The sequence below is a fragment of the Perna viridis genome, chromosome 2, assembly GCF_037379345.1.
Source record: "Perna viridis isolate PV_CMFRI_1.1 ecotype Kerala chromosome 2, ASM3737934v1, whole genome shotgun sequence".
In the NCBI taxonomy this organism is placed as follows: Eukaryota; Metazoa; Mollusca; class Bivalvia; order Mytilida; family Mytilidae; genus Perna; species Perna viridis.
Window position 1 is genome coordinate 24,113,471 of NC_142446.1, and position 12,909 is coordinate 24,126,379.

The 12,909-nt window shown below is 33.8% G+C and overlaps 1 protein-coding gene across 5 annotated transcripts in view; it reads right to left on the reverse strand.

Moving 5' to 3' along the window:
* Positions 1 to 12,909, reverse strand: part of LOC148624171 (pyruvate carboxylase, mitochondrial-like) — a 48,561-nt gene that overhangs the window by 25,330 nt on the left and 10,322 nt on the right. For 3 of the 5 annotated variants that reach the window (XM_088566744.1, XM_088566739.1, XM_088566740.1), the window contains exons 2-8: positions 7,818 to 8,060; positions 6,974 to 7,158; positions 5,699 to 5,864; positions 4,134 to 4,279; positions 3,811 to 3,928; positions 3,095 to 3,365; positions 1,162 to 1,324 (exon numbers count right to left, since the gene is read on the reverse strand). In XM_088566744.1, the coding sequence (XP_088422870.1) occupies positions 1,162 to 1,324; positions 3,095 to 3,365; positions 3,811 to 3,928; positions 4,134 to 4,279; positions 5,699 to 5,864; positions 6,974 to 7,158; positions 7,818 to 7,998 (1,230 nt within the window). In that variant the 5' untranslated portion in view covers positions 7,999 to 8,060. The other 2 variants (XM_088566742.1, XM_088566741.1) reach the window with 2 other exon arrangements.

Genomic DNA, 12,909 nt, shown 5'->3' on the forward strand with positions numbered 1-12,909 from the left:
GTTCTAGCTAGGATTTGAAAATAGAGGGGCGCAGGGAAGAGGGCACTTTAACACGTAGCATATTTTTTTTTTCAACAAAAAAGGGACATTGATTTTGTATGTTTGTGTTAAGTCAGTAATTTGTATTCTTATTGCTTACCTGCCAACTTTTGAAAATAAAGGTGGCATTTTAATTTGCATGATTATTATAAGCATGACACCCTTTTTGTACTGAAAGACCTTTCTCAGATAACACATATATACATGAATAGTGATAATTAAGCTGAAATTGTATTACTAAAACCTGAAAGTCTCCTATGACTAAATAAAAAAGTCATTCTCAAATTAATCAGGTAATTAATAGGACATAGTATGTCTCTATTCTAGCAGAACTGAATCATGTGAACTCATAAAGGTGATAAGGGCAAGTGATTCTTTACATTTCTGACATACTATGAGGTGAAATGTTGCATGAAATGTTACAAATATTTAATATTGCTCCAATTAAATATAAAAATCTTAAGTATGTTGAAGACATATTACTTCCTTTACCTATTGCGATTACAACTTGTGAAAAATGTCCTTTACTATTGAAGACATAAAAAAAATTAAAAATATTGAAATTATAAGGGAGGTAACTGACATTTTTAATAAACAAACATGTGCAATATGCAATTGTTTACACCGGTAGTTCTCCAAATTTTAGACTTGGTAACTTGGAAATATTTGTAAAATTAATTGTGCAGTAGAAATTAATTATTAACCAATGATTGCCTGTCCATAAAATTGTAATAGATCCAACTGGGATTCATTTTCTACTTGTCAATCATTATCCGATAACCCTGGTCAGCTGATTGATCACAGATAATTACCTGAGGTTTACCTGAGGGTTAATTACGACAAGATGTAGTTAATCAAGGTGACACTTATTAATTGGCCTGGGGTAATTTATTAACAAGAATGGAAATCTTAAAGGGCCATTCAGACAATTGAAAATGGGCACTAAGGGGGTACTCAATAGGGGCAAAGGGTCGCGGGCGTGATAGCGGCGGGGCGCAGCGCCCCTCCATTTTGCCCTAGTTAGGACACTGTTTATTATATATAATTCAAATTAAAACACCTATTTTCAAAACAAAAGAACTTGATGATATAACATAATGTAAATGATTTTAACTTGTTTACCTCTATTCTGCCAGTATCAGGTTGGAACTGCCTTGCAGGATCCTCCGTTGTCATTCTACACTGTATGGCACATCCATGACAGTCAATCTTATCCTGTTCTAGACCAATCTCTTTCAAGCTTTTACCCTCTGCTATTTTGATCTGGGACTGCACCAAATCAACCCTTCAATGAAATATGTTTGCAGTGTAAAATATATCACAGACAAGAACTAAAGGGTTATTTTTATTGCTTTATTCCAATGATCATGTCCTACCTGTAAACCTTACACACTAATATGATTCTAATGTAATTATTTGCATAATTACAGTATATATTACTACTCCACGTTATGCTGTAGATGTGTGCCGCGTTTAATGCCATAGCTTAAAAGTTCCAGTTCATACAAGATAAAAATGTACCTCTTAAATATCATACATGTGTGTTCTACGTGTGTTTCTTGCTTGTGTGAGAACAGGAAGTTTAAATGAAATGTTCAATTAGCATTGAACATTACCCAGTTTCCGATTCAGCACAGGGGCTTGTTACAAGACTATATAGATCATATACATTAGCAGGGACTTGGTATCTATAGATATTCATTGCCAGTTGTTAAATCATATTCCTAATCTGGTTCCCTGGTCAATATCATAAGCAACCCAAAGATCGTACTCTTTTAAAAAAGATCATACACATGTCTATATGAGTTTTTTGCTTGTATGAGATAGGAAATTTGCAATAAAAGATGAAATGATCTGTTAGCATTGAATTTATGTAATATAACTTCCACAGTAACAGTGTGTTGATATACCTACCCAGTAACTTCCTCAGTAACAGTGCGTTTGAATATCTACCCAGTAACTTCCTCAGTAAAAGTGTGTTGGAATACCTACCCAGTAACTTCCTCAGTAACAGTGAGTTTGAATACCTACCCATTAACTTCCTCAGTAACAGTGTGTTGGAATTTCTACCCAGTAACTTCCTCAGTAACAGTGTGTTGGAATACCTACCCAGTAACTTCCTCAGTAACAGTGTGTTGGAATATCTACCCAGTAACTTCCTCAGTAACAGTGTGTTGGAATATCTACCCAGTAACTTCCTCAGTAACAGTTTGTTGATATATCTACCCAGTTTGAATACCTACCCAGTAACTTCCTCGTAACAGTGTATTGGAATACCTACCCAGTAACTTCCTCAGTAAAAGTGTGTTGATATATCTACCCAGTAATTTCCTCAGTAACAGTGTGTTGGAATATCTACCCAGTGACTTCCTCAGTAACAGTGTGTTGATATACCTACCCAGTAACTTCCTCAGTAACAGTGTGTTGATATACCTACCCAGTAACTTCCTCTGTAACAGTGTGTTGGAATACCTACCCAGTAACTTCCTCATAACTGTGTGTTGGAATACCTACCCAGTAACTTCCTCAGTAATAGTGTGTTGATATACCTACCCAGTAACTTCCTCAGTAACAGTGTGTTGATATACCAACCCAGTAACTTCCTAAGTAAGGCCACATCAAGTTAATTTGTAGATTCTTATCCTCTCCCCTTTTACTCAAAAGGGCCCGCCCCAAATTTTTTTTACTATGGATCTTAATATGGTGGTTCAAATTTCTGGAATTTCTTTTATGCCAGTATCCATCACAACTCTACTTACCAAAAATACCATAGACTTCCGGTAAAAAAAACAAATAACATGGTGTATGTTTACAGAATATCTTGATAGTTTTCTGCAAATCTCAATATGGTTTTTGTTGTTAGTCCCATTATAAGGGGAATTAAAGAAATAAAGTCTTGGTATGGCACAAAACATAACTGAAAGTACATATTTCCAGAATTTCTTTAACGAATAAAAAATAAAATCCTCCCAACCGCCCCATTTTTTTTAGTTGCTGGTGGATGAGAATCTACAAATTAACTTGCTGTGGCCTAACAGTGTATTTGAATACCTACCCAGTAACTTCCTCAGTAACGGTGTGTTCTACTTGTAATCTAGCATTGACTTCAATGAAGAAGTATTGCCCGTTATTATCCAATAGGAACTCAACAGTACCAGCATTCTCATATCCAACAAATTGGGCAAGTTTAACGGCATCAGCTGTCATACTGTCTCTGATCTCTCTAGGTAACTGAGGAGCAGGTGCTATCTCTACGACCTTCTGATGTCTTCTCTGTACAGAACAATCTCGCTCATACAAGTGGACTATGTTACCTTTTGAATCACCTAAAACACAAGATACTTCTCCTTTTATGTATATTCTAGCTTTTATATCCATATATGAGATAGCCTATCTGTATTCCAAAATTAGGCAAAATAAGCAATTCATTTGAAAATGAAAAAAAAAAACAAATAAAATATGAATTATTGTGATATAATGAACATGCAGCTATGCAATCATGTTTCTTCCAACTAAATGGTTTTCAATTACTTTGCCTTTATCAAATACCAATTAAAACAAAAAACAAATAAATACACAAATGAGAATTATTTGAAAAGAAAGTAGCAACCCTATGATAAAACCTCTGCTGGACTTTGTACCCATGGTTTAATGGAATAAGTTACATTAAAATTTCCCCACAAAATTTGGTTTCAGGAATCAATGACATTTTGCCACTAATAAAATTGATACCAAATTGATATGAGTATTTCCACTATATTACTGACTTACCTAGAATTTGTACCTCTATATGTCTAGGTCTTTCTATGAATTTCTCCAGAAACAAAGCTCCATTACCAAAAGCAGATTCAGCTTCTGAAAAGGCTCTGTGAAAGTTCTCTTCAACCTCCTACAAAAAAAAAATATTTTCAAATTTGCTGTTTTAAGTATACCCTTATGCTATCTCTATCAATCATACATTTCTGGTTATATTCTTTATATGATGACTGCCTGCCTGCCTTTAATATTTGGAATCTAATAAAACTTGTATTGAGAAATATTATCTTATATGTTCTTTCATATCTCAACTCTCATCTATCAAGAAAATGACTTGCCTCTATTTTTCGAACAACTCTCATTCCTCTACCACCTCCCCCAAAAGCTGCCTTAAAGATAACAGGTAAACCATACTGTTCACAGAACTGCACTGCTTCCTCCGCAGTAGATACAGGGCCTGGTGTACCTGGAACTACCTGTACACCTGTAATTTAAACCAAAATTTTGTCTAAAAGTCCCTTTAAGAATATATATAGGAAGATTGGGGACAGACAGAAAGATGAATGGATAGCATGATCACTATATGATCCCAGAAAACAAACTATGGATCAGTGTTATTAGTTAAAATACATGTGTTTACAATACAATGAATCGAAACACACACAAATATTTTGGTCATCAGAAAATTACATTTCAAGGTTTCATATTATTTAAACAATACTTTTAAAACATTTGTGCACAGGTCTATGTAAACAATAAAGAATTAAAAATATTCTTATATTTGGAAAATTGAAGGTTTCACCATTAACCAGGTTTCCAGCAGATAAGCCCTAACACTTCTAATAAAACATTTGTCATCTGAAATTCAGAGGTCATACTTCACAGAAAAACAATATCCCAGGACAACTTTTACTTTATCCAGATGACAAGACATAGTAAGTAAAATATATTCATTTTAGATACTCATTTTATTTTGTCTACATTAATGTAGAATAACAGTTACTTTCGATTTTGATACTAATAATATTATGTAGTATATCTCCACGTGTGAGAGCGTGTGGAGATATTCCACATGATATTGTTAGTATCAATATCGAAAGTAACTTTTATTATGTTTATCATTATTCCAATTATTGCATTTTTAGTCATTTTTTGTACATTTGTTTTCAGACTACTTTTTCATGCAATACAATAACTACACATTTTTGATGTGTGACATCATTTTCATTAAAAAAATCTGATGATATCACAATCACTCTCAATGTTTCAAATATCTTGTCATGTTTGTTTGTTTGTTTGTTGGGGTTTAACGTCCGAGCAGCAATATTTCAGCTATATTCAGACAATGAACATGAAATGGATGATAAAATGAACATGAAATGAAAAAAAGAAAGAATGGGTCACAAGTATAATACGGTCGACAAATTTTGATTGCCACTGGAAAAAGGGGGGATGGGTAAGGTCGGGGCAATTTAGCCTCCCGTGGCGGAGTGCAAAGGTTCCCACTCCTATCGAACATCACAGCAGGGTTCTTTAACGTGCGAGGAACGTGGCATCCCTCCCAACACGGCGCACCACTATGGTTTGCAGTCAGGTTTTCCGTACTATAGCCTGACAACCCCAGCATGTAACACGCCAGGGGTACCCCATTCCACCACCTGGGGCACACATCCCAGTTGCCCTGTGGGCAGAGCGCCCAGCCCCCGGCTAGGTTTCTGAGCACTATTTAGTCGCCTTATACGACAAGCTTAGTGCTGCTGCAGGCCTATTCTTTTAACACCCGGACCTGCACGGGGCTATCTTGTCATGAACAAGAGATAGAAAAATATCTGTCAACAAGATTATAGAAAGAAGTGCAGGTTACTGATAAATGTTAAAAAATGAAAATACTCCTAAAACTAACCAGCATCAATAGCAGCTTGTCTTGCCTCAACTTTGTCACCCATCTTTCTGATAACCTCTGGAGATGGACCAATAAGTTGAATTCCAGCATCAACACAGGCCTCAGCGAAATCTGACCTCTCTGACAGAAACCCATAACCTGGATGAATGGCATCAACTTCATTCTCCTATAAAGTAAGATAAATACTTGTGAATATTTATACATCATTATTCTCAAATAAACCCGAAGAACAAAACAAGTGACGGTGTACTATTTAAAGCTAATTAACATAATTAAGTTTTACCAATGCTTTCCTTTGGCAAATGAGGCCTTAGAAAAAGTACCCATGCTTCCGCAAACTGTACCTCCCTAATTTTTTTGGCTTACTTTTAAGTTTTCTGGGCCATTACTTACCATCCATCTGTACTATGAAAACTGATTTTTTCAATGTTTCATAATTTTCCTTTCCTCTTTCAACTACCCCTGACTTGACTTTTTATGAGCAACTCAGCGGGTGTTTCTACAAAAGCAGAGGACGATTACCCTACCGGTGCACCTGGTCCATGCTCCCAGTTTTTAGTGGAGTCCGAGTTGCTCATTTGCTTTTGTTACTTTGTATGTGTGATTTTGGTTATTTTGTGTTCTTTATTAGGTGTGTCTGTTTTTCATGTCTGGTTTTTGTCCCTGGATATGATTCTTTTGATTATCGCTATAACCTTGGTCCCTTGATTACTCTTTGACAAGCACTTTTAAAGTTTGAAAGTATATCCAAAAAAAAAACAGTCAAAAAATTTTGAAAAATTAAAAGATTTAACTACCTGCATTTGTTCCAACCGCAGGTTTTTAGAGTTTGGTATTTTTTAATCCCAAACACCAAAATATATAATGAAAACGGATAGGGTGAATATCTCAAAGAGACAACAACCTCACAGGGATGACAAATGTCAGCTCAAAGCCAACCATGGGTCTCCAATGAACAAAAGGAAACCCTCAAACCACAGGGTAGGCTGTAGCTGGCCCCAAAACAACATTATACATAGGTACAGCAAAATAATTGCCCCTACATACCCTAGCAGCATAAAAGTAAACTGAAAGTGATAACAAAACAATACATACAAAGGTCAGAAATTACTGACTTGGGACAGGTGAAAAAAAAACTTTACAAAGTTACTGCTGAGGCAAGATTTGTTTTGATTCTGACAGAATAAATAAAAGTGGGAATCAACAGAACAAAACTAAATTTATCATAGAACATGTATAGAATAATACATTCATTATTTATAAACACGTATTAACCTGTGCTATTTGTATAATTTCTGGAACATTAAGATAAGCAGCTACAGGAGGTAATCCTTTGCCAATCAAATAAGATTCATCTGCTTTCTGTCTGTGCATATGCATCATATCCTGTTCTGAATATATAGCTACAGTGCGTATGTCCATCTCTGTACATGCTCTAAATACCCGGATAGCTATCTCACCTGTAAATACACAAACACTTATAAATATCCGGATAGCTATCTCACCTGTAAATACACAAACACTTATAAACATCTGGATAGCTATCTCACTTGTAAATACACAAACACTTATTTAACATTTATTTTTTATCATTTATTTTAACATGGAACACAAAGACTTCAACAAGAATCTAAAAGTAATCTTGATATTGAAATGGGACAATACACAAATTTGCCCCCTGATCAAAGGGTTTGTCCATTATGTAATGTTGAAGTTGAAAACCTTTAACTGTCCCTAGAAATGACTTTTTTTAAGAAGATTAACTGAAGTTGTTCCTTCCTTTTCAGATATGGATGATACTGAAAAATCTGAGTTTATTTTTCCCGCTATTATTTTGATGTATGTTGCAGATGTATAGCGGGTGTTTATGAAATGTACAAGCTGAATTTGGAAATGAAAGGTATTCTATAGTAAACATATGTGTAATGTTATGAATTATTATTATGATTCTCCTCTGCTGTAACAAGTTTTCAGTATTTTTTTTCTTCTGTTTCTTTGTTTTAAATTGAATTATGTGTTTTTTACTTGTCATGTAATATAGCTGGATGTAATCCTATTATTTGGATTTTATACTGATAAAAATGAATTTATGTAATGAACTCTATATGCATTTTCTTACCTCTGTTTGCAACCATAAGTTTTTGTATTTTAGGACGAATGGTAGGATGTTCTGATGAGTACTGCCTCATTACACCACAAGGTAATTGGAAACCATGCTTTGGCTTAGTGGGAACTGCTTCAGCCAAGTGACATCTTGCTGCTGTACAGAGACCAGACAGCCTTGTCTGTAGTCGTAGCATCACTGCTGATTTGATTGCGATTTTCTTGTGGACAACTCAGATCTGTCTTTACTTCCAATATTCTGTAATGATATAACAACATATCAAACGATATTCCAAATACATATCAATGGAAGTACTATCTGTTTGTTTGTAACCAATTATTGTTTTATGAATTGTCAAGATTGATCCAAGAATCATAAAATCCGACACAAACCATTAATTTCCACTTTTAAATTACACAAGATCATTGGGGGGAACATTAGGTAGCAAAACTTTCTAAAAACATACCAGTAAAAGTGAGTTAAGACCAACGGAGAGTCAGTAAAACAAAATTAGACAAATGATCCATGCAGTTCTGTCACAAAATTATTATATCAGATACCATGCATCTTTTTAATGTTAAGAAAAGAATCTCTGCATTAAACTTCCAATACATTCTGCAATACAAATTGCAGTACTGTTTTATCAATCGAATTACTTCACCTAACTGGCAACTGATTACATAACTTATAAACCACATAGAAATCTTCTTACACATTATATTTACATCAATGCTTCCATGTATGTCCAATTAATGTGATATATTGACTACTTTAACCTAAATATCTGCTGTTTGAAAGTCAACTTGAAATAAGATGACTAAAGTAACAAAACTATTTCACTGTACCTTACTGTTGACATAGATATGTACAGTATGAACTGTTTCCTGCTTTATATAAGGTACATCCTGGATGATATGTACAAACAAATAAATACAGTGAACAAAGATTTTCTGCTACTCTCAAGAACTGTTTTCAACCAGTTTAAACCTGTTTCACCTATTAAATTTATAACTAAAAAGGTCATTATAAAAGGGAAAATTTACATGACCACTAAAACATACAAAACTCTTATTTAGATACCAATTTTGTTTAATACATTTAAAAAATACTTCTTTTATTCACCAAATACAGTTTAATTCATTAATACAAATAGTGGTCAAGTTTTTTTTTCTTTAACAATCAGCGTCCCATCAAGCTACATTGTATATATCACTTATCTGGTTTAACCAATGTTGATACAAAATAATACAGAAACACAAATAAATAAGTTGTAAAATTGTAGGGATAAAGTAAGTGAACCAGATGGTCTGTATTTCTGAAGTATAAATTATATAATAGAGAATCCAACTTATCATTACATGTCACTATTCTAATAAATTTAACTCAATTTTTTAAGATGTAGTTTGCATTTGTAGAGTCGTTATATTCATGAATTTGATTACATTTCCTATTACAGAAATAAATGTTCAAGTCTTCTGTTTTTCTTGTTTTTATCTGTCAGAATAGAGTATTGTGATCACAATGGTATATAGAAAGTGTATGTTTTGGCGTATTGGGTCACTCTGGGGAAAAAAACAATGCGCCCATACCCAATACAAACTCTACGGGAAATCGAAACTGAAACTTCATATAAATTTTTTATCTCTAATAGGCAAATATTAACTCTTAAATATGGGTTCAGCTATAAAAATGCAACTCAAAAGTATCAATTATATGCAAATATAGCAAAATCAATACCAAATAAGTGTTAAAACTAAGAAATCTGTCGCAAAATTAGCGTGCCCTCCCCCTTTTTTGACTGGAGGGTAAATCTTTTGGTATATGGCTTATATGGCATGAAATGTGTAAATAAAATGATATATAAGGATGCTTTAATGGTGTTTTAGATTATAAATCTGACAAAAATATCAAATTTTACAGTTTTCACACTGTACACTTTCACTACATTCTGTCCACGACAGCAAATTTTCAATATTTTAAGCAGTATCTCCATTAAAATGGTCATTTTGGTTAACATAAACACTCAACATGTACTTTACAGCACTATTTGCTAAGACAAAGCCTGAATAAATGAAAAAAAGGAAATCTATACCTGCTATGAGACAAAAATTAAAGGTAAAATTTGAAAAATTGACTTACACACCAACTAAAACTGAAAATCTGACATTTTATTACAAACAGGCCTTTCCTAGAACTGCATTTTAAGTAACATAATACTATTACAAAGGATATTAATACAAAACTAAGTTCTAACTATCAAGAATTGGGACTAAAAACTTCAATTTCATATAAGAGGGTACGGGCTGTCAAACTGCACTCTAAAACATTATGCGAACACAGTTGTTTAGCTCACTAGGAGTTAAAAAGCAGACTTAACATGCACAATGACTAATAAATATACATATTGCAAGCTTGCAAAGTGATTTTAAGCAGAAAATGGCACATTAAAACCTAAACTTGAGAAAAATACCCAAAAATTTGAAATATGACTCAAAATTTATGAAATTTCATCAATCTTGCATAATATGAGGCTACTAACAAGAAAAAAGAAGACAAGAAGACAAGAATGGTCTGTTTAGTATTCCTTAGGTGTCAAACAATTAAACTTTCCCCAAAAAGATGAAAATTGAGTACTTCTATTTTCTTTGCCATATTCCTTAATAGGTGTAGTACCACTATTTCCGGTCTCTATTACTTTTTATGTTAAATTCAGCTTTTTATAAGGCTCAACATTTTTTTTACATCAGTACAGATGGTGCTAGTAGGGTGTCATTATGATGGTCATCCTTTACCTTAACTCTCATAAAAATATCAACATACCTTATGTGCCTTCTAAGAAAGAACGGTAAAGTGAAAGTAGTCAGGTGCAGAAATCACTACTTTCATTTTGAAATTTAGCCATATCAAGGGGCTTAAGAGTTTTTGTTCAAAATTGTTTTACCCTACACTAAATAAAGAAAATGAAGTTTTTAGAGTATTGCTGATTCATTCACCTTTCATATGACACCAAGTTTGTATACCTCTACTAAAAAAGAAGAATGCTAGGGTGCAAAATTGGGACTACTTCGTGTCATTACGAACTACTTTCTTGTATGTGCAGGTGACTGGTTTCCAAAATAGTGGTATTACACCTTTATCAAATATTTTCTAGCAATTTCTGCAGTTTAGGGAAAACATTCCATAACATAATAATGTTTATCACCGATAGATTTATTGCATAGCGGACATATTTTTTCGACTAAAGGCATATTTTGCCAGTGGACACTTTCAGCAGGGAGCTTGTGATTAATAGTTCCAAAGTTTGTTAGCCTAACAATGTCTTAGTCATTCAATATAGTTAAGAAGTTTAAAAAAAATTGGGATTCCTTGTATGGATGGTAGTTAAGAGATTTTGACTTCTTATAGTTCATTGCCAGGTCTGTTTGAATTAGTCATCTAAGGCGGCATTGAATTATTTCTTTTATGTTTATTGATTAGTTTTGATAAATCCAAAGGTAAGAGACTCCACAGTTATTCAGAATGCATTACCTCAGATTGTTTCAAGCCAACATGATTTAAATGTTGTTTCACAGGAAAGGTAACTTGTGTACTTGAATGCAACTTGAACATTGTAGCAGAGAGTGTGCTTCTTTTCAGATGTTTATTATAACAAAATACTGGATAGTTCACCTGTCTCACTCTGCCCTTAGAGAATATAAGAATCATTGTTTTGGCTACTTTGACTGTCATATTCCACGTCAGACAATAATTTTAAAATGTATTCAGTGCATTTTGCAATTCATAAGCTGATTCTGAAATCACAGTAGTGTCATCTGTGTACAAAATAACCGTTTTATAAATATTTCTAGCGTTTGTTTGATGTCTATAATAATGTGACCCACGCCTATATTTTCAGAAACTAAGTGTTCCTCCCGATCATGCAAATTTAATGAAAACAGTAGGTATAAAAAATCACAATTATATCTTTTGAATAAAACATAATCTGGTGCCTGTCAATGGGATGCCATATAAGGTTAGTTTTGAATAATTAAAACTACAAGATAATATGATTTTTGTTGGTTTACAGATTTCTTTGCCTGCAGAAATTGGGTTGGTTGATAAGAAAAAAAAAATGCATATTGTTAATCCTCCCACATAAAGGGGGAGACGCCGACAAAATCAGGAATCTCTCACAAAAGAATGTAAGATCTGTGGGAGGTACTTGTTACTTTGTATGTCTGGTCTCTGTCCCTGGATTACATTCTTTTGATTACTACTAGAACCTTGGTTCCCTTGATTACTCCTTAAAACACTATATAATTGAACTTTTACATCAAAAATTTGCTTTTACATTAAAATCTCTCACAGGAGAATGTGTCAATGGGGAAGAATCTCCAACATGAGCTGTTCCAACGGTTAACAGGTATGGAGACAGTGTCAGTGAGGCAGAATCTCCAACATGAGCTGTTCTAAAGGTTAACAGGTATGGAGACAGTGTCAGTGAGGATACAACTACTCTGAAACCACCTAAATTAATTTTTTTAATTTTGTAGGATTGTTAGTCACCATATACAGTTGATCATAGGCTAAAAACCACTAATTCCACTTCCCATAGGCTTCTATGCTAATTTCACAATATTCAATGGCTTCTCTGGACTTTACCTTAACTTTAACCTGCAGATGACTATATATCAGCATGATTCTACATATGTCAGCTCACAATCCTCAGAATGGCATGTGGGGTTAGCAGACTTGCAGTGCAGTACTGGTCACCGGAAGTGAAGGGTCTATAAATAGCATGGGAAATCCCAGTGTTTTCACAAGATAGGGGTATATTTAAAAATCATTATGGAGATTAGGCTTCACATCACAAGAAGCAAAATGCACCTATAAAATGTACAGAAATGTTTTTCCTTTCAGAAACTCTTTAAATTTTTAAAATAAGATGAGAACTTTTTTCACAGCACTAAGAGGAACAGGGGTAATTTCTGCGTAGGACTATTTTTGCGTACGTTCCAAATGCTCATTGGTTGAATTGGTGGTCTGTAACCTAAAGGGTCACTTTTTGTCTTAGAAAAAATAAATAACTATACAGGTATCTTCCTACACACATACTGAATGCATTTGC